This window comes from Chamaea fasciata, unplaced genomic scaffold (assembly GCF_029207755.1).
Source record: "Chamaea fasciata isolate MVZ Bird 193981 ecotype frontalis unplaced genomic scaffold, bChaFas1.0.hap1 SCAF_1, whole genome shotgun sequence".
Lineage (NCBI taxonomy): Eukaryota > Metazoa > Chordata > Aves > Passeriformes > Sylviidae > Chamaea > Chamaea fasciata.
Genome location: NW_027094086.1, coordinates 107,365,967 through 107,388,098, shown reverse-complemented (window position 1 = coordinate 107,388,098; position 22,132 = coordinate 107,365,967). Strand labels below are relative to the sequence as shown.

Sequence of the window (22,132 nt, the reverse complement as noted above, 5' to 3'; positions counted from 1 at the left end):
CAAAGCACAATGCATCCATACTGAGGGCATCCAGGGACTGAATCTTTGGGCCTGTAATCTTAGCTGTGAGAGGGGTAATTGACAACAGTCAGTGGTTAAGTAGTGAGTAAGTCCAGCAGCTACTCAGCAGAACGTTTCACTAGTCACAACTCCTCCTGTGTTTATGTGATCAAATGTGTCGCAAACATTTTCATTTACATTATACCCACCATCTCATGACTGCCTGGTGCTTGGCTTCAAGCACATTCCAAGAAGCAGGGCAGCATCTCAAGTTACAAACCAGTGGGATCTTGCCTACCTCAGACTCAAGCTGAGGCTTTATTTCTTTTTTCCAAGTTACCATATATTAACCTTTAATTGAAGTGACTCATCAACATGCTCCTCAGCTTTCTTCAGTCTTTCTGAGACACGATTTGAATCAAGTAGTGTTTGAAGGAATTTTCTTATCTACCTTCTTGGAATTTGAGCTTTTGGATTTCTCCTCTGTGTGATGCATTTAATGGTAATGCTGGTGTGATACAAGAGGAAACAGTGAGAGCCGACATTTTACTTCCTTCCCCTTCCAAAAGATTTGGGAACAGCATCAAATCTATTTTAGATTGATAAAACATAGTTCAAAGCTAGGAGAGCTGCAACCCCTTGGACATTACATGTGCCATATTGTGTACTCCAAAGTCCTGAATCCCAGCTCCTTAATCCTCATTTAATATCTGACCTGTGACATTCCTGAAAGCTAACTTTTCAGAGGGAGACTGAAAAGTTATCTCAGCTGTACTATGTTTTAAAGTTTGGAAAGGATGATCCTCCTTCCAGGACCAGCTTCTCTAGGAGGTTCAGGCATTTCTTTGCTTTTCTCTCACCCTTCTCACACTGTGTTAGCCATTGCTGTGTGTCAGGCTGACTGAAGGACAGGTCTGATAGAGATCAGCATCCCCAAAATGTTTCCAGTGAAGCTGGGTTACTGTTCAAACAAACTGACATTTAAATAAGAATTTGTGTGTGCTTGGTGGCGCATGTGCTTTGAAAAGACAGCAAAATGATTAAATTGACATTTCTAAGGAAAATACCATTTTTACATTTGCTACCTCTGTGAACAAAACTAAGGGGACAAAAGGGCATGCATCTTCCTGGCTGACAGCTGTCTTGAACTCTGTGTGTGCCTATGGAGAGGCATGTGGCACATCAGCCATGGGGCAGATGGAACTGAGGCATGGAGCGAGCAAGTTTGGTACCACAGAAGGGACATTTGGCTCTTTTAGGAGTTAATAAAACTCTTAGAAATGCTTAGAGCAGTGTTGAGGCAATGGTAATTACATCAGAAGTGGAGAATTGTTATTGACACAGGTGAAGGGTAATGAGTACAAATCTGCATAAATATTAAGAGTCCAAGGAATTATTTTGAAAACATAGACCTTCTTAAATAAACATGCAAAAATAAAGATTGTGTCACTGCCTGGCAATAAGAAGTACCGAATTCAGGGTAAGCTTTATCTTTATGTTGGTTGTATCAACATACTCCAATGGTGAACTATGAGTTCTCTTTGAAAAAATAAATTGTGACCACATAAACCAACATCAAAATAAGCTATTTAATTCTAGGCAACTGCCAGACAATTTACATTGCTTGTTTAAAAGACCGATTTGGAATGTGCAGTGTGACTGGTTTTGGAAGGACGATGTGATTTGTTACCTCAAATCTTGTTATCTTTAAATAACTGTCCAATTTGCTAACTTTTTTGACTGGTTAGGTCATCGAGCAGCACCCATTTCCTAGCAATACACCAATATTATACAAGAGCATATCTGAATGTACTTAAAAAACCTTTGATTAGACTGCATTCCTTCTGTTGCTGGGTTGGTACAGCAGGGTGGCAGATGCACAAAAAGTGGGGAACTGGGCCTGTGAGCTGTCATCTCCCAGCTGCAATGCTCAGGCACCCCCTCTTCCCTGGTTTTCATGGATTTGCAACCACCCAAGAGTACACTGTGCTTGTTTAATAATTTGTCAATAACAAAACCTTATCACTGGTGTTTCTTACACAATATTCCTGGGGTGCCTACATTTCCAACTGGTTGCCCCAATCCTGCTATCATAAATTTCTCTGCTTTTCAAAAATATTGTACCATTTTACTTAATCTTGCTTGAGGTTGGTGTTTCACATGCAGATGCTTAGCTTTCCCATCGCTGTTCACTGAAACTAGTTAGAATAACAGAGAAAAAACCTAAGTTCCTCCTCATCAGTGTGTTCAAGATCAAAGACAGAGGGGAAAGGGATTGCTGGCACATTGGGATGGTGATTGCTTTCAGATGCTGTGTCTTACTGGGTGCTTGTCAGGTCACCTTCATGACCACATGAAGAACCTGAACGTACATCAGTCTGTGGGGCCTGATGAGATGCATCCCAGAGTCCTGAGGGAATTGCCTGAAGTAGTTGCCAAACCCCTCTCCAGGATATTTGAAAAGTCATAGCAGCCCATGAAGTCTTAAATGACATCTTTAAAAAAGGGTGGAATGGAAGACTCTGAGAACTACAGACCTGTCAGCCACCTCTGTGCCTGGGAAAAACATGGAACAGATCCTCCTAGAAGCTGCACTAGGCCATGTGGAAGAAGGGAGGTGATTCAGGACAGTCAGCATTGCCTCACCAACCCAGTGGCCTCCTGTGATGGAGTGACTGCAAGAGTGGGCAAGGGAAGGGCTATGGGTGTTGTTTATCTGGACTTCTGTAAAGCCTTTGACATGGTCCCTCACAACATCATTCTCTCTAAACAGAGATGGATTTGATGTGTGGACTGTTAGATTAGGAAGTAGTTGTATGGTCCCACCTGGTCAATGGCTCAGAGTCCCGATGGACATCAGTGACAAGTGGTGTTCCTCTGAGCTCTGTATTGGGACCAAGTGCTCTTTACTGTCTTCATTAAGGACATTGGATCAAGTGCACCTTCAGCAAATTTGCAGATAACACCAAGCTGAGTGGTGTGCTTGACACACTCAAAGGACGGGATGCAATCCAGAGGAGCCTAGACAGGCTGGAGAAGTGGGCCCATGAGAATCTCATAAGGTTTAACAAGACCAAGTGCAAGGTGCTGCACCTGGGATAGGGCAACCCCCAATATCAGCACAGGCTGGGGGATGAACTGATAGAGAACAACCCTGGGGAGAAGGACTTGGTGGTATTGGTGGATAAGAGGCTGAACATGAGCCAGGAATGTGCATTTGCAGCTCAAAAAGCCAAATGTGTCCTGGGCTGCATCCAAAGCAGCATGACCAGCAGGGTGAGGGAGGGGATTCTGCCCCTCTGCTCTGTCTGGTGAGACCCCACCTGCAGTGCTGCATCCAGCTCTGGGGTCCCAGCACAGGAGGGACATGGAACTCTTGGAGCGAGTCCAGAGTAGTCCACCAAGACAATCAGAGGGATGGAGCAGCTCTTCTATGAGGAAAGACTGAGAGAATGTGGTTTGTTCAGCCTGGAAAAGAGAAGGCTTCAGGGTGACCTAATTGCAGCCTTCTAGTACCTGAAGGGAACCTACAAGACAGATGGAGAGGAACAAGAGGGAATGGATTCAAACTGAGAGAGTAGGTTTAGATTAGATATTAGGAAGAAATTCTTTACTGTGAAGGTGATGAGGCACTGGAACAGGATGCTCAGAGAAGTTGTGGATGCCTCATCCCTGAAAGTGTTCAAGGCCAGGCTTGATGGGGCTCAAAGCAGCCTGGTTTAGTGAAACATATCCCTGCCCATGTCAGGGGGTTGAAATTAGATGATCTTTAAAGTCCCTTCCAACCCGAATCGTTCTGTGTTTCTGTCTTTTCTCTGTGTCATTTTAGAAAGGTCCCTCGCCTGGGAGTTGCAAATTCCTGTGACAGCACTGGTGTGCATCAATACACATTTGCCAACAGCCTCGTATCTTTGGGGGTTTGATTTAAAAAGAACATTTGCGATCGGACTTTAAGCTTGCAAATACTCGAAGTCGTGCACGGAGTACGTGTGCAGGTAGAGTGACAAAACCCCAATTTTGCGGGGTGTCAGTTGCCGTGTTTTCTGGCCCTCTCAGGGCGTCCAGCAGCTCCGCTCCCAAGAGCTGTGGAAAACCTGCGGGAAATGGCGGGGTTGTTGTCTGCGTGTTTACGACTCTCGGGGTCCGCCCGTCTCCCGTGCTACCTTCGGGAGCGGAGGAGCGCCGGGAGGGCGGCCGGGGGCAGCGCCACGTCGCACCTCCGGCCCGGAGAGGGAGCGGGGCGGCCGCGGGGCGGGGGCGGCGGTGCCACCGCTGAGCTCCGGCCTGCGCAGCCCCGCGGCGGGCGGGGGGAGCCGGCGCCGGGGCTGCTCCTCCCCTGTCCCGGGTGGGAGCGCTTCATCCACGTTTGCAAGTTTGCAGCGGTGGGAGGAGGAGGAGGAGCGGGCGGGCCGGGGCGGGCGGCTTCTTTCCCTTCCCTCTTTTCCCTCCCTTCCCTTCTTCCCTTCATTCCCTCCCTTCCCTCCATCCTCCCTTCCTCCCCTCCCCGCCGAGCGCGCCCTGCGGCTGCCCCGCTCGCTGCGCTCCATGGCGGGGCCGGCGGCCGTGCGGCGGCGGGGCCCGGGCTGCGGGTCGCTGCTGCTGCTGCTGCCGGCGCTGCTGGAGAGCTGGGCGGCCTGCCAGGCGCCGCCGGTGCCCGCCGCCGAAATCCCTCCGGACGGCACGGAGCTCGGCGTCGAGCGGCGCTTCGTGCCCGAGAGCTGCCCGCGGGCCGTGCGCCCCGGGGACTTCGTGCGCTACCACTACCTCGGCGCCTTCCCCGACGGCACCCGCTTCGACTCCAGGTCTGGCACAAGCCCGCCGCGGGGGCAGCCCCGCGGGGTTTGGTTGGGCACTGTCAGGGGGAGAGGAGGGGAGCGAGTGGTGTCGCCCCCCACGAGGGTGATTTTTTGGTGGATGTGCAAAGATTGTGGCGCTGGGTGGAGGTTCCGTTCAGGTCCCCCTGCTTTTTCCTGCAGTGCCCCGTGGGCGCTTTTGGGTGACCAGTTGGAAACAGGTCAGCGGCAGGATGGGCAGTGTCGTTCATGCGGGACATGGAGATCACCATGGGAAGATGTCTTTGGAATATGAAAGGCAGAGAGCCGGGGCGTGACCGCTGGGAACACGGGGCAAGACCTCTGTGGTACCTGAGTCCTGTCCGCCGTAGTTTGCTTGCCCTTATGGATCCCTACCCCGTTCTTTCAGCTGCTTCTTCAGGCGCTGAATGGGAGTTTTCCGCTCCAAGAGTGAAGACCATAAGGTTATTCAGCTAGTCTTAGCCCGGTAAACAGGAGTGTATGTGGTATCACAGTCTCTCACAGTAGTGATTTCCTGCCCGTTTCATTTCCTATGTCTTCAGGCTCAAGCCTACTCGAATGTGGCTGATTCTGAATCATTATCCTTGCCGAAAGCATAGGAATTATCAGGCTGTACTTACATAGAATTTTTGGATACTTTATCCTTGAATAAATGTGACCTATGCACTGTGAAGTGCCCGGCTGGTTTCCTGCTGTTATTTTGGGATCAGGAAGCCCAAATAGTGGGATCAGGAGATTGTGAAGGTTGCTGCTGCTGCTGACAGCTTATTTGTTTTTTCTTATTTCATTCATTGCCACTGATCAAAGTATTATTTAGAAAGATAAAGGAAAATGTATTTTCAGTAATCCTGGTAATCTCCCTTGTGCTTCAAGGAAAATCTACAACCTTAGGGAAATAACTGTCCTTCAAAACTCAGCTCTCCCTCTGGAGCTGACTGTAGTTAGTATGCCAGTAGTGCCATATCACCAGCACTTCCCCGACTAAAATGTGGGATGTGATAGCTGGCACTTCAGCTTGTGGTGGTGCAGTTTCAGTGAAAAGGCACAGCACGGACAGTGAATCCATTGGCAACTGATGGGCTTGGAACATAAGTCATAGCTGTGGACGTACAGACACATAAAGGCAGCATCCTCATGGCTTATTTTATAAATACGTGACAACTGGAAAACTGGCCACGTGTTCAGAAGTGTGTTTCTGATTGCTCCTTGTGCATTGAGACAGGGCGCCTGGAGGGGATGCCCAGGTGCTGGCTCTCATTTTAGTTCCAAGTTCCTTGTCATTTCGTTCTGAATTACTTGGGGCAGGAACAGACTGTGCAGAACTGTACGGCATTTATCTCTTTGGATCCTCTAAATATTAGTAAATAAGTAGTAATAGTGATAATCGAGTCCAACTTGAATATTTTAGTGTCTGCTTTCATTTCAGGAGGGTGTAAAATAACAGTTTTTTTCAGCTTGGTTTTTTTTTCTACATGACAGCTCATGTTGATGTAGACTTTTGTTATTCACTGTGATCTTTTTAAAGACTGATGACTGTGTTTAATCATTTTAAGACATGGAAAAATAGGAGGATTTTATCTTCTGTAGGTTAACACTTTGGAATGTTTATTCTAAAATCTTTGGTGTTCCTTGCCTATGAATTAGAGATTCAGTTGATTTATACAAAAATAAGCCCATCTTCTTACCTGTTTTTTGTTTGCTTTTTTCTTTTTTTTTTGAAGTTTATGAGCATGCTTACCAGCATCAGTTTAATCAAACACTACTATGAAATCAGTCTAGAAAATACTCCAGTTGTTGAGCTAAGGGCAGTTTTGATTTGTTCCTTCTTCAACTCTTGAAAATGCTCTTGAGTTTGAAAATTAATTTTCTGTATTTCCAAGTAGCAGGTAGCAATACTGCTCCTCACGTTATCAGGCTGTTGACAAAGTCTTAGTAATCACGGTGGTGTCACATAAATTAGCATATTATTATCATTAGCGTGTTTTTTTTTAAAATCAGCATTTGCATTTTTTTATTTCAGTGGCCATAAAATGATTTGCATTTAAAAGTCTGAATTTAATTGCCTAGTCATCCACTATTAATTTGGTCAATTCCACTAATAGAAACAAATTTGACTTAGTTTTAAGGAACCCGCAAAGTCAGTCCTGCAAAGCTGCATGGTCTGATCAGTGCTTTGTTCAGTTCTCTGCTTTGCATCAATGTTCTCTTAATTGTACATTTATTTTACTAAAAAGAAAGCTCTTCTCTTCTAAGTTCATCCCAGATGTACTGCCGAGCTTTGTCAATTGCTACAAAATACCATTTTGGAGAGTTTCTTAGAACTTACTATGTTACTAGTCTCAACATCTTAATTATGGGTTTGTGTGTATAATAGAATTTGTCAGTGCATAATTTAAATATTTTCCATCCTTTCCTGGGAGTGGGAATATTACTGCAACCAAAAGTGAATACTCAGTAATAGAGGGTTGTCTACTTTAAAAGAAATGTTTGTCAGAAGGGAAAAAAAAAGATGGAGCAAACAGAGAGATCACTCAGTAAAATTTTTGAGAGATTCAAGGTTGTGGGACTGTTAGGAGGCTCAGTATGTTGTGGAAGTGATGTGTAAAGTCTTGGAAGGAAAGTTTGACATCATTTCCCTAGGGATGTCTAGCTATTGGCTGCTTTCCAGAATTTTAGCATGCAAAAAGCACAAGCCTTTTTCTTTTTTGTTGTTTTTTTTTTTTTTTCCCCACCCCCCAGGTCTGACTTTTATATGTATATTTATATCTAAATGTTAAAAAAAAAAAAAAAAGTTCTTGAAATTATAGAAGGGATTTGGGAAAATGGAAGTGGTAAAAGTTTAAAAATAGGCATGAAGCTTTTGAGATGCTTCTTGGCACGTGTTTATATGTTGCTTCAAATAGTTCAACAGCAGTAATTCAGGCACATCAAAGTGGGGTCATTGTGCAGATTTAAGGTGGCCAGATGAAACATGTAAGATAGTGTTCTGCTGTGGTAACACAGCTGTTCTCCATCCTCTCTGGAAAATCAAGTGATTTAAGCATCATTTCTTTTACCTTTTGAATATTCATGTATTATCACAGAGGAGAGTCATTTATTTCTTGGTTCTTGGTTTGGCAAACTTGCTGTTTAAAACATGTCTCTGTGCTTTAAATGAGAGCTGTGAAAGTGGAGGTGAAAATATATAACCTGTTGGCAAACCTCACAGCTACTACTTAAAAAGGCATATTTTTCCCTTTTCCCTTCTCCCACAGGGGTTGGAAGTGTGATGTCTCACATTGTAAAGCTTATAGGTCTTATATAATATTTTTGTGAAGTTACTGGCTGAAATCAATATGCCGAGATCCTACTGTGGGAGCAGTTATCCTTTCATAGCTCATAACAGTGTTTAATTTTTCCTTCTCTTCCTTAATTTTTCAGTGCTGCTTTTAATATTAGTGTGTCAATTAGCTGTTTGTAGTTCTGGCCTTCAGATGCCTGTAGTACACATTGCACTCTACTAGAATGTGTTTCAGATGGGTGACGAACAGTGAACAGGAGGAGAATTGTGTTGAAGTCTCAGGAACACCTTGGATTTCCCCTTTCCTTTAGGAGCAGTCCTGTGATAAAGTTTTGTTAACAGGGAAGAGGGAGGCAAGGTTCAGTTAAAAGCACTGCACTCTTTCAAAAAGAAAAAATCAGTGGAAGGGGTATAAATGGACCACTAACATTTTTGCCTGCTTTTCCCCCTTCAGCTATGACAGGGGATCCACATTCAACGTGTTTGTTGGCAAAGGTCAGCTTATTGCTGGGATGGACCAAGCTCTGGTGGGCATGTGTGTGAACGAGCGTCGGTTCGTGAAGATTCCCCCTAAGCTTGCCTACGGAAGTGAAGGCGTCCGTAAGTACAGCACTGGGCCAGCTGCTTGTGGGAGGGGTTCAACAGAGCAGATAGAAAACAGAGCCACAGAAGAGAAGGGTAGAAACTGCAGAAACTGCAAGTAGTGAATTTTGGGGAGATCATCATCCCCTGTTCCTCCGAGGTGTTTGTTAAGCCTGTAGGCTAAAGTAATCTCTCCAGACTGCCTCTGTGTGCTGAATGAAGAGCGGTTCACTGCAGAAAGACCTTCAGGAAGTGAACTTTGCTATGAAAGTTAACTATTTATTTTTATCTACCTCCCTGTTAAATACTAAATTAAACCAAAATTGTGGTTTGGTGTTGCAGTGCTGCACAAGGTCTTGTCAGTTCCAAAAGTGTCTTTGCTCTACAACAACCTCAGAGAGGCAACAAATGCTAACTCAAGATAGTTCGCCTGATGGACAGCTGTGATAAGAGTTCATCTTGCTGGATTTCCCCCCATAAATAGGGGCAGCAATGGCAAGGGGCCAAAGGAGTTGTAAGCACAACATGAAATAAGGTGTGCATTATGCAGTTTTTTTTAGGGTAGGCATGGATTGGTTCCTTTTCACTGCTACCTTGTGTAAAAAGGGAAAGAAAACTGTGTGTGTTGTTTTGCTTTTGCAGCTGGTGTGATCCCCCCCAATGCTGTGCTCCATTTCGATGTACTCCTGATAGATCTGTGGAACTCGGAGGACGAAGTGCAGGTTCAGACTTACTTCAAACCTGAGAAGTGTCCTCGGACAGTCCAGGTGTCCGACTTTGTACGGTACCATTACAATGGAACATTCTTAGACGGCACCCTGTTTGATTCAAGGTATGCAGCTGGGTTGTGTGACTTTGTGGAGTTTAATAAGTATCTCACCATCATTTGTTCCCCTTTGACCTGTGTAACAATTAATGCTAGTTGCCCAGAAACACAGGAAATGAAATCTGGTGTCGGCTGTGTGTTGGTAGTTTATTCAGGGATTATAGGATAGCAGTACTGACTCAAACCAATAAAACTCTGCATTACTTCTTCATGGGCTTTACCAATCCAGGTGCTTTTTTTAATTTTAAATTTTGTTCCCTGTATTTATATTACTATTTATTGCAGTCAGTGAGAAGTCTCTATAACCAGTACTGCCATTCAGGTTAGATACACATTTTGTCAACTTAGCAGGGTTTGTAAGGAAAGTGAGCCACTAACACTTTCTTACTGAGATTTTAAGTGTATAAGCATGTGTGCTTCATTAGAGCCCAGTGGAAAATGATGCTTTAGTAACAGCTGCCTGAGAGCCACTTTTCAAACCCTCTGTGAGGTTCCTGACATAGCTAAGCACTCTGGAAAACTTCCCAGCCAGCCCTTGGCAAATGAAGGACTGATCCATTTGGACGAGCAAGTTGTGAGTTACACTGTGCGCAGTATGTGGATTTAAAGGTTAATATTGTTCTTCCCTGTGCCAGTGTGACGCAGGAAAGAATTGTGATTGGTTGTGATTTTTCTTTTCTTTCTCATGTTTAGCCATAACCGGATGCGAACTTACGATACCTATGTGGGAATTGGATGGCTGATTCCTGGTATGGACCAGGGTCTCTTGGGAATGTGTGTAGGAGAGAAGCGCATTATCACAATACCACCTTTCCTGGCGTATGGAGAAGATGGAGATGGTAAAAGTTATTCTTCTGGTTGTTCCTCCTTTTTTTTTTTTCAATCCCAAGTCATACATGTTTTAAAACAAACTTTCTGTATTTTAAATTTATGGGCAGCATTATTACCCTGTTCAGAGAGACACTGCTTAACAGGCATGTTGTTGATACAGTTGTAGTATTTTTATACTGAAATTTTATTTCAATCAGCTGCTGATTGAAATAACATATTCCTGATAATAATCAGGAATATTATCTGTGATTAATGTCTAGTGGCACCAAAAACTTGAAGACAGGTGACTACATAATTTTTTCAGACTGACACAGAAAGCAGAAAACTTTTAAGAAAAAAGCTTTTCATTCCTGATGGGTTTTGTTGTTTTTTTTTTTCAACAAATGCTCTACTGATAACTATAAAATGGATTGTCTTGGGAGACTATGCAGCTTGCAGATCATGCATAGAGGTCCCCATGTTAAATAATGGGGCAGTTAGGTGTAGTTTGTGAGTTCTCCTTATATTCTTTCTCTGCTCTGATGTTTAAGGGTGTGTCTGTGGTGTACAAGGTTTCATACCCCTTCTGTGGCTTCACTACCATTACCTGTAAGGCTGAAGAGGCCTTTGTTTTCAGTGAGGCGGTGCCATCACTGCGGGAATAGAAGGAAATGATTGAGTTGGAGATTTCAGTGAAAAACCCCCTGAACCAAAAAATGACTGATGAGCAAATTTGCAGGGAGACCTGGATAAATTAGAGGGCTGGGCAATCACTGGCCATATGAAATTAAACAAACTTGATTCTGCACCTGGGATGGGGCAACCCTGGTGGTATGCACAGACTGGGGAATGAGGAGCTGGAGAGCAGTGCTGTGGAAAGGACCTGGGGGTCCTGGTTGAACATGAGCCAGCAGTGCCCTGGCAGCCAGGAGGGCTAAGCCTGTCCTGGGGGACATCAGGGACAGCATGGTCAGCTGGGCAAGGGAGGGGATTGTCCCGCTCTGCTCTGCACTGGGGCGGCCTCACCTCCAGTGCTGGGGGCAGTTTTGGGCAACACAATGTTAAAAAAAAACCTATCTATCAGAGAGTGTCCAGAGGAGGGCCATGGAGATGGTGAAGGGCCTTGGGGGCAAGCTGTGTGAGAAGCAGCTGGGGGCACTTGGTCTGTTCAATCAGGAGAAGACTGAGGGGAGACCTCATTGCAGTCTGCAGCTTCCTCGTGAGGGGAAGAGGAGGGATAGGCACTGATGTCTTTTCTGGTGAGAAGTGACAGGACCTCTGAAGTTGTGTCAGAGGAGGTTTAGACTGGATATTAGGAAGAGGTTCTTCACTCAGAGGGTGTCTGGGGACTGGAACAGGCTCCCCAGGGCAGTGGTCACAGCATTGAGCCCAACAGAATTCAAGAAGTGTTTGGACAATGCTCTCCGGCACATGGTGTGACTCTTGGGGTGCCCTGTCCAGGACCAGGATCTATGATTCTAATTTATTTTGGGAGGGGAGGTACGTTAATTTTCTTCAACAAACGTTTAAGCTTCTGCTAGAGCACCTGCTGTTTCTTACCAATTTTCTGCTCTAACACTTTTGTAGGTAAAGAGATCCCTGGGCAAGCTTCCCTTGTCTTTGATGTGGTTTTGCTGGATCTACATAACCCCAAGGATGGTATTGCAATTGAGAACCAGCTCGTGCCCGAATCTTGTGAGCGGAGAAGCCAGGCAGGAGACTTTCTCCGATACCATTACAATGGCACGCTTTTGGATGGCACATTGTTTGACTCCAGGTAACCAAACTATTCAACTCTACAGATTGCGTTTCCAGTTTGACTCCTCTCTCGTGTGCATAATATGCCCAAACACAGTTCTTTGCTTTCCCTTCCTTTTTGGAAATTTTGAGTGGACTTGGAGTCTTTTTTAAAAGACTCACAGGAAACTTTCCCATATGGGAAGGAGAAGAGCTGTTTTGTACCATGGGTTTGTCACAGACGCCATCTAGGGGTAGTGAAGCCAAGTGCTTTAGGCACACAAGCCTGAAGACACTGCCTCGTAGAGTTTATCTGCCATATAGGTAATACCACTGAAAAGGGAGAATATAGGTATGATTCCATTTTATGTCCTGAGAATGGTGTGAGGCTAGTGTGAGGTTACTCGTATTTATACTTGAAAACTGTTTGCATTTTGAAGGCTGATGTCGTTCAAGACTGAATTATGGAACTGCAGAATTCAGTAAGAGGGGTTTTCTGTGATAAAGGAAGAGGGATTGCTGTGACAGTAAATTCAAAGCTCTATGGGAACATGAGCCTTATGTAGAGAATCAGATGAATTAATACCCTCGTAGCTTTCTGTGACTTTGGTTGCTTTTAGTGGAACAGTGATTTACTGTCCCACTCCAGCTTTTGGAACAACTGGCAGAAGTAGAGGAGGTGAAAACGAGCCAATGTAAAATGTTTTATGAAATAAGCTCAGAGAAAAATGTTTAGCTACTGCAGCAGCCATTTCTGTAGACCTTTATTTACAATTTGTGAAAGCTTCTAAGTTAAGACCTCAAAGGTTATCCACAGTGTACCTATTTCTCTTTTTTGAGATGAGTATTTTCTGTAGTAATTAATCAATTTTTGAAAATAGCTCTAGTATTTATATGAGGGTTGCTGTCAAGAAATAGTAATAAATGCTTTGTAGACAGCAGCCTCTACGTCATTCTGAAGTGCTGAGCATTGTTATAGGAGTTGTTCATTAAAACATGGTATCCTGACCTCCTGCAGAATTCATAAATGAAGAAATAGAGCAGCTAACAATAGAGATTGAAAACCCTGGAGCTATCCAGGGCAAAGTTTCTCACTAGTACAGGGAGCATGTCAAATGCTCTGCGAGTGGCTGGGGTTGAGGGCGCTAATAATATTTTCCTTTGCCTTTTTGCTCTGAAATACTCAGCTGCAGAACTGTCCTGGGCAGCTCAGCCAAGGCTGTCTTGACTTAGAGCAGTTGAATAAACCTCTGGATTACATCAGGCTCTGGTCTTGTACTGGTTTAGTTCTTTCCCAGAGCTACCTTGTAAAGATGAATTAAAACCTTTCTGCCTTCTCTTTCTTGGGCTGTGCCTTTGTGTAACATTCCTTGAAGAAACACAGAAGACAGTCATGTCCATTTAAGAAACATCATTTGTTGTTGTGGCCTTGTTTTATTCTATCATGAGCAGGTCCTTCAGCCTGCGTGTAAGTGGTTGGCTTGGTTTGGAAGGGAGGGATGATGTTGATACTACTTTGTTGTCATGACTCATTTTCATGTTGAGCATCCCACGAGAACCCATTTATCCCACCTGCTCCTTCTAGAAGTTGAACTAAATAGCTGTGGTCGCAAAATGAGGTAGTCTGCAGGGTGTCTCATGAAAATGAAGCACTTATCAACTGCAGCTAATTGATAAGTGCTTATTAAAGTGGTGTCAGGGTGGAGGAAATTTTAAAGGAGTAACTATTTTTTTTTTCAGTTTCTTGTCAAAACTTGTTTTCTGTTTAGTTTAAAATACCTAAATAAAGGTGATTTTTTTTCTTTCAAGATACAGTAGAAATGAATTTGCAAATTTGCTGGCTGTTCACTAGCCAGTGTCTCACTGCTGGGTAATCAGTGGTTGGTGTGTCAGTAACTGAGGAAACCTGGTGGCCTGGATTCATGGCACATAGTTCCTGTGTGCCTCCCTGGTGCTGGTTAATGACTGTGTGTTTGACCTTAACTGGTTTAAGAATTGTGTTGCAGAGCTATTTCAAGAGCCCACGTTTTCTTGAGGACACCTGACACTGCTAAAATGCAAATATTTTCCGTAGTTATTCGCGGAACCGTACGTATGACACCTATGTTGGGAAAGGTTACGTGATTGCTGGAATGGATGAAGGTTTGCTAGGCGTATGCACTGGTGAGAAAAGAAGAATAATAATCCCTCCTCATCTTGGATATGGAGAAGAAGGGAGAGGTGAGCTTGGCTTTGCATTCAAGTCTTCTGTAGTTAAACCTTTATTGTTTAGTTAATCTGTGTGTATTTTCATTTTTCTGGCGTTTGAAAGGTTTATGAATTAGTTCATTATTTTGTGGATGTCAAACTGACAAGACCACATCCATAATTTGCAAGATTTTTTTGATTATCTGAAGAGGTGGGACAATATAATACAGAACAATCTCACATGTAACTGGTAGCCTGACCTCATTTGGGTAATTGGTGTTTTGGGCAGACTGGTACTTGGATGCCAGGAGCTCTGCAGTGTGAGATTTTCCTTCCTGTATGTCTTAAACTCCTATCCTGAAGGAGTTCATCATGCAAAGTTTTCTTCCCCATTCCTTCTGTAGCCACAGGTTTTGTGGACTTCTAAGCCAACTCTGTAAGTGGTAGATGCATGTAACAGTGAAGTAACCCTGTATATGTAACCTGCAATTAACATTTCTTTGGGAAGACTCATTGGTATCTAAACAGACTGCTGTCAGAGGCTAAATGTGATAACCCTTCTATCTGATCACAGCGTTGTGGCTGGTGTTTCAAAAAGTGCCTCCTGGGATGTTACTTGGATAAGTGATTTAGGAAAAAAAGTCTTTCTTCTGGGAGTGCAAGTTCTGTGCTATTGATTTGGAATTAGATTCCTTTACCGACAAACCCCAATCCTAGGCCTGGGTGTGTTTTGTTAATCCTGGTAACGCACATAATCCTGGGAAGAGGGAGAAGTTGCCTGCTTTTAGGATATTTTAAGGAACTGCAACCTTTTACGTATTATGACATTCCTTGAATCATGAGAAGATCTTGAGAATTTTGATGGTCAACATTGGTACAAAGCAAATGAGTTATTTAGGATAGTCACAGGAAATACATGGTTATTGCTTCATTTCTGCATAATTTTAAAATTCAAGATGACAAAAGTATTTCCTTCACCATAGAACTGCTTAGTGCTTTCCCACTGGTTGTGTTTCCTACATTGGATGCAGCTTACATTTGTCACATCCTTTAATTCTGAATGAGAAGAGCAAAATGACTCAGTAGCAGACACTGCAGGAGTACATATTCCTACAGGGAATTCCTACCTGGACATCATCTGCCTGTTTGGGTACCATTTCTTTCTCTATTTGTCTAATTTGCTTCCTGTTTAGGAAAGATCCCGGGATCTGCAGTGCTTGTCTTTGACATCCACGTGGTGGACTTCCACAACCCCTCAGATTCGGTCAGCATTACTGTTCACTACAAACCTTCCAACTGCACTGTACTGAGCAAGAAGGGAGATTACCTGAAATACCACTACAATGCTTCACTCCTGGACGGAACCCTGCTAGACTCCACGTAGGTATTTGAATGACCTGGTAAGGAAAGTACTCCCAGCAGCAGTGAAGGCAGAATGAATTCCCTGTAAAACAAGGTGGCAGGGAATAAAGAATTTTTTTTTTTTTAAGCTGAGTATTTATGTAGAATGTATTTTTCTCTTTATGGCTGCCTGCCAAAGGTACATAGGAGGAGGAGAATTTAAAGACATAAATTGCCATAGCATAATGAGAGAACCAAGAACAAAAAGGATGTAGGAGGGTGTTGGAGAAGAACGTAAACAGTATGTGTGGAGTGATGAAACTTGTTGCATGGCATTCTGTTTAAATGTGCCAGTTCAAGTGTCTGGGCCAGTCATGCCAGGACCACACAGATCTCATCATGGATGAACTGTCCAGGTTTATTCAGTTTCTTGGATAGGATTTGTGCTCTGTACTGATTCAGTGCTCCTGAGAGAGGTCTGGTAGGGCTACTCTTTGTGGTCTTGTTAAAGATACCTGGAGCGTGGTTTATAGTAAATGGTCACCTGTCATGTCTGTAGCACACATTGCTGCGCCTGTACTGTAGTGTGGCTTTCAGTGTCAGCCTGGAGAAACTATCAGAGGGCTTGAGTGTGACTGTGAGGATAACAGGCCTCTTCCTCCTCTCTCTTGGCAGTAGATTTATGAGGCAAGCAAAAGATTGCTCCAGTCTGTCTCTGTAGCGCTGAAGTGAGCCTGGCACACAGCCACAAGAGTATTTCTGTTAGCTTCCTTTTTTTTGCCTTAATCTTTTGAATAGTGCAAGTCATCCAAACAGTATTTTATTTTTCGGAATGGAAGTTGGGAAAAGCTATTTTTAACCAGGTTGTAATTAACACAGGAAGCAGCTCATGGGTTTCACAGTGTACACAATAGCTTGCAGAGCTGAAAAGCTGCCTTAATTTGGAGCACGTGGTGCGATGCTGTAGGCAAGGATGTATACAAGTAACGTGTTTGGATTCAAAACACTGTTTATATGTCAGGAATGCTCAATTTCCATTTTTGTAGCAGGAACCAAGGGATGCCAGGACCATCTTACTCAAAGCAGTTTTTAGGGAATCAAAGAGCATGAATCATGTGCTCCTAATTTTAAGGCTGACCTCTTAGCCACTGAATTGTTTTCCTTCCAAATAATACTCTGTTGTACAAGCATGTCCTGCAGAGACACAGCCAAGTCAAATAACCAAAGAAAGGCAACCAGTAGAATAAAGAGCCTTAATGCTGCACACTCTGCCTTTAGAATCACAGTATATATTTGACTTTTAGGCTTTTAGCTGGTGATATTTTCTAATTTTAGAAATGATCCGTGGGCAGCAAGGTGTAATTCAAAATTTAATATGGTTAAATAGCAGTAGTAATAGTAGCCATTTGTGTTAATAACTACTACATTGTAGTGACTGATTTCATTGAAGAGATGGCTGATCCATGAGAATGCACTCAGATCCCTATATGGAGTTGGTGGTCCTGGAATGAATGGACATCTGGAATTTTTACATCTGCTGAAAAGTCCAATTACAACAGTTAAAAATATGTGAAAGGCAAAAGCCCGTATTTCAAGATAAAATACCTTGGGGTTGTAATTGGCATGATTAATGATTTTAATTGGATTTCATTCAAGAAGCCTGTAATTTTAGTGGCCAGGGGACATGTCAGCAGCTGAGACTTGTCTGCTTGGTGCTGGCTGTAACCTGAGAAAAACTTTAGGTAACTGTTTGGTAGAACAAAGTATTGGGTATTAAGTTAATTTTTGGCAATGATAGGACACTACTAGAAACTGCTACTTCTGTGGTAATTTCGAACAACAGTAATTTTCTGTTTTATATTGATTTTTTTTTTAAATTTTCCCCTTCCTTTCCAGACACAGCCTTGGCAAGACCTACAACATAGTTCTGGGATCTGGTCAGGTGGTGTTGGGGATGGATATGGGTCTTCAGGACATGTGTGTTGGGGAACGACGGACAGTCGTTATCCCACCTCACCTTGGTTATGGAGAAGATGGAGTTGGTGAGTGCACATCCACTTAGCATCTCTAGAGTGACTGAAACACAGGCATGCATGTTTTATTAGCTGCTTGAATGGGATTTTTTTAGAGGTTTTTCGTGTCATTCTTTTAGACACTCCCCCTCCTCCCTGTTCCCCAGTGGAATGAACATGCTGTCTGTCTGTGTTGCATTTCAAGTCATGCTGTTGCTGTGGCCAATAGAAAAACGATCACAGTACAAAAAAGAACACATGCCCCCAGTAATGTTGCTTTGTCAGAACAGAAAACTCCAGGCAGTCTGGTGTTGCAGAGGGATGCAATCGCTGTTTTGCATGACACGGTATTTGGGTGCTTGTGTTTGGACATGGGATGTGTAATTCAGGAAACAGAGCTGTAGGGGGCTGGTCAGCACTAATATGTTAGGAAGTTCCGAAGATACATAAACTGAGTGTAAGATGTGAAATAGTGTATTGGTGCTGTTAAAACTCCAACACAAATACATTTTAAGGCAGCTTTAGGGCATTAAGGCTTATCAATTTTTAATGACATGGACAGCAGTAATAAAAAGAATGATACAGAAGTGACAAGAACTTTCATGTCCAGGTGCGTTGTTTCTGGTCTTCCTGGTTAAAAGATTTGAGGGAAAGGAGTCTATCACAAGATCACCAAGATCACCATATTCTAATGTGTATGGAAGCAGTTGCATAAGTTGCTATGTTCTTTGAACAGTTTGTAGTAGTTCATAAAGACTGTCAGGCGTCATGTGCAGAGCTTAATGGAGAATTAAACCCCTCTATGTAAGTGAGGATTAATACCCCTCTTTGCCATTTGTTGTGACAGAAGGAGAAGTGCCTGGTAGTGCTGTATTAGTTTTTGACATCGAACTGCTGGAATTGGTGTCCGGCTTGCCTGAAGGATACATGTTTGTATGGAATGGGGAAGTCTCTCCCAACCTTTTTGAAGAAATAGACCAGAATCATGATGGAGAGGTTCTTTTGGAGGAGGTAAGCTGAGATGATGGAAACACCTGCAGTGGTTTTCTTCTACCACCATCAATGCCAATGTTGAAGGATGGAGTCTTTCTTCCTTTTCTTCTCTCCTGGAATGGTGTATGTCATCGAGGGAACAGGAAGGCAGGGTGCCAGCTAAAACATGGCTATTCAGCTTTAGAGTTCAAGAAAAAAGGACTGTAAGAATGGCCGTACTGCATAAGACCATTTACTGTTGTGGTTTCCTTGGTCAGCAACAAATCCTTAGGACATAAGTGTAAGAGGCAGAGTTGGTATCCAGCATTCTTTTGTTGTATCAGCCTTCTTGGTGTCTGTCTCAGTGTTAATTGGCAGTTTGTGGTGAATTCTTGAGCCAAAGCTGAGCCTGCAGCAGTGCATCCAGTAACTGTCTAATCTCTTCTGGAGCCCGGCAATGCTAGTGGCCACTCCTGACACTTGTGAATTGTGTGCTGTGCAGTCAAGTTCTTCCCCTTGCTTGCTTTTAAAATCTGCGTTGTGAGAATGTCATTGGGTGCTCCGGTTGAAAGCCACTTGCTTTTGCCACCATCTCTGATGACCTAAACCTCTGTGAGATTTTCCTCTGCCTTTTCTTTTAACTCAAATTCTATTTTTTAAATCTCTTCTGAAGTCCTCTGTCACCTTTCTCTCTTCTTCTGTTTTGTCCCTTCTTCTTTGTCCCTTCTTTTCTTCCTGGAGTGGTGCTACCTGCAGTGCTCACAGGGCAGGCTGTGGCCCTGTGGAACAGCATGAAATGCCTTTGAGGAATTAAAACCCTAATATGGTAAAATTGAATTCTTGTTTTCCCTTTTCCTAGCACTCTCTTCCACCTCGTTGTTTTCCTTCCATCTCTGTTTTCTCTCTTTTGTTTACCTCCTCGTCTGTCCTTGCAGAGAAGAAAAAAAACTTTTATTGCTTTAGAGAAAGAGGTAGGGTGAGGCTGTTGCTGTCCTCATCAGCAATCATTCTTGTGTCTTGCTCACTCTAAGATGCAGGTGGGTTTCTGTTTTACAGTGTGAGGTTCATGTATCACCATGCAAAATAACTGCCCTCCATCCATACAGTGCTGTTCCTATGTCCAGCTGTCCAACCCGTCTTCCTTCTAAATGATGAAAAAGAAGTTTTCTTGTTATGGGTCCAAAACCCACTGGAATGACTGAGGAAACCCCTGCTGAGCTCCAAAAAGAGTGATTTAACCTCACGTGTCTGTTCTAATTAGTCCAGTTTGGGTGGTAAACTTTATAGGGTAGTAACTGTGTCCTGTGTACACTTAGTAAGTAGTGAAATGCTGGATACTCTTCATTTTCAAATATCCTTTTCACTGTGAGCTGTTTTTTTCTCCTTTCCCCCCTCTTAGTTTTCAGAGTACATCCAAACTCAAGTTGATACTGGCAAAGGAAAATTAGCTCCCGGCTTTGATTTTGAAAAGATTGTTAAAAATATGTTCACCAATCAAGACCGGGATGGAAATGGTAAAGTTACCGCTGAAGAATTCAAATTGAAAGATCAGGAGGCCAAAGAGGAGCACGATGAACTGTAAAGATAAGGAAAAACCACAAGAATCCTGAGCTGACCTACTGTTCAAACATGTGTACCAGAAGGAGTTTTGGCAAGCATGGTTCTGGAAGGATAGCCCTTGGATAGCCTGTGTCTGCCTCTGCCTGGGTGTGGGTAGGCTGTTAAAATAGGATGAGATTTTCAGTTGGAATTGTTAGGTATACCTGAAAAAAGTGTTAAGTGCCTCAAGGAGGGATGTATAGACAGGTAAGGAGTGTCCTGCTGTATGTGGTGCCATGAACCACGTGTGTATGTGGGGTCTGCTTTCATGCTAAAGATCCAAAGTTCTCATTGAACAATACACGGTCAGTTGGGTGGATGGTAGAGAGAAAACCTACCAAGTGCTTTTAAAAGAGTTTTAAGAAAACCTTCTGTACCAGAAATATTTGTGTAGGAAAACGAACCAAAATATTCCCTGTAACAATAACCTGTAAAAATTGTCAGCTGTTGATCCCAGTTCCTTTCAGAAGGCATGAGCACTCTTCCCAGTAACTGAACAAACTCACATGGATTTTTGCCAGCAGAAAATCTGATTTACAAAATGCAGAACATGGCTGTGCCATTGCAAAATTTACATAAGCTGTGACTTAAATTAAACAAACCTAGAATTGATACTGTGTATGTGTTGGGTTTTTACCTCACGGAATAAAAGTTTCCTACCATCTGTGCTGTGCTGAATTAGTAACCTTGACTCTTGCTAGTCAGTGTTCCCATCAGTCATTCCAAAACCTTTCTAGTTGCAACTTTATTTATAGTTTTGTTAGACATTAAACATTAACATACAGGGTCCAAGTGCTGTCATAAATACTGGACACAGTTGATTTTGTGTTGGGCTTCTGCCTCCTATTTTGGGAATTGATAGATTAAGGAGTAAGTACTTAGAGTTTAAGCAGCAGAGCAGTCTGCAGTGGCATACAAACAGACAGACAGTGATAGAATCAAGAAACAGGCCCATCTGTTTGTGTGTGCTAACGTTCTGGCCCAGCCCTCAACACAAAGTGAGCCCTGGGAATGCTGCTCAGATTCTGTGCCTTGAGACAGTCACCCGTTAGCTCGACAAATGCAGCAGAGCTGCTCAGTGCTAAACACACGGAACAGACCCGTCTTCTGGAAGGCCGTGGGATCCCCCTCAGTACACAGCATGCAAAGAGCACAAACACATAGAGTGAGACACTGTCGAAGAGGAGTGGGAAGGGAGTTGTGCTTCCATTACAAGCTTTGTGTCTAGTTTCTTGCTTTCCTTGATCTGTACATGTGGGATGTAAGCTCCCTGAGATGCTCTTTCTAAAAATTGGTATTTCAGTTGGATGAAAACATTTTGTATCGGTTTTTAATGCAGTTCTTATAAAAAGTGCAGTGAAATATTTTTTTGAGTTTGATACCATTAAATGTTGGATAACTGATCTTTTTGTTAAATAAAATGTTGATTGACTATTACTTTTAAAGTTCCTTTTTTTTTTTTTCCTGGAGTTTTGGTGGGTTGGGATCATGAGTTGAAGCAAATACCCTTCCTGTAGCTCTCTTCTCTTATACACAGCAGACATACCCTGAATATGTTCAATACTGCTATTAATATCCAGGAAAAACATTTTAAACTACGATAATGGATGATTTTATACCAGATGTAGAAGTTGTGGATATCAGGGACAGGCAGTTCTATTCCAAAGTTTGGGTCCAGAATTGCTCCTTACCATCTTGTGAAAGGAGCTCTCTCAGCAGACTGTTTTCCCCTTTGCTTTACTTGGAAGCAGGTTGCTCACTTTTTGCTGTGGTTCAGATGCAGTCCCTTCTGTGTGCTGACAAAGCTGAGAGAAGGAGTGGGAAGCAAGTTGTGATTGGAGTACTGCCAGAAGCAGAATTCAGTGTGGAAAAAGCTCCTTACTCTGTTCTCATATGTACCCCCAAAAAACCAAGTCTGTCATGTGGATATCCCCACTCCTTTCGGGGGGATAGAACTCAATGATCTTTAAGG

The 22,132-nt window shown here is 43.3% G+C and overlaps 1 protein-coding gene across 1 annotated transcript; it reads left to right on the top strand.

The window, feature by feature from the left end:
- Positions 1 to 4,455: 4,455 nt before the first annotated feature.
- On the top strand, positions 4,456 to 21,597 carry FKBP9 (FKBP prolyl isomerase 9). The gene is made up of 10 exons (XM_066192552.1): positions 4,456 to 4,802; positions 8,549 to 8,694; positions 9,319 to 9,508; positions 10,196 to 10,341; positions 11,900 to 12,089; positions 14,124 to 14,269; positions 15,430 to 15,616; positions 17,474 to 17,619; positions 18,437 to 18,600; positions 19,961 to 21,597. The coding sequence occupies exons 1-10, from the start codon at positions 4,546 to 4,548 to the stop codon at positions 20,141 to 20,143; spliced, it is 1,755 nt and encodes a 584-aa protein (XP_066048649.1). The 5' UTR covers positions 4,456 to 4,545; the 3' UTR covers positions 20,144 to 21,597.
- Positions 21,598 to 22,132: the final 535 nt, after the last annotated feature.

What these genes read in the sequence shown, in the direction of transcription:
- FKBP9 (XM_066192552.1), top strand. Translation starts at nt 4,546, where the DNA reads ATGGCGGGGCCGGCGGCCGTGCGGCGGCGGGGCCCGGGCTGCGGGTCG. An exon ending in ATATGGAGAAGAAGGGAGAG is followed by an intron (nt 14,270 to 15,429) that starts GTGAGCTTGGCT and finishes CTTCCTGTTTAG; the next exon opens with GAAAGATCCCGGGATCTGCA. An exon ending in GAGAGGTTCTTTTGGAGGAG is followed by an intron (nt 18,601 to 19,960) that starts GTAAGCTGAGAT and finishes CCCCCCTCTTAG; the next exon opens with TTTTCAGAGTACATCCAAAC.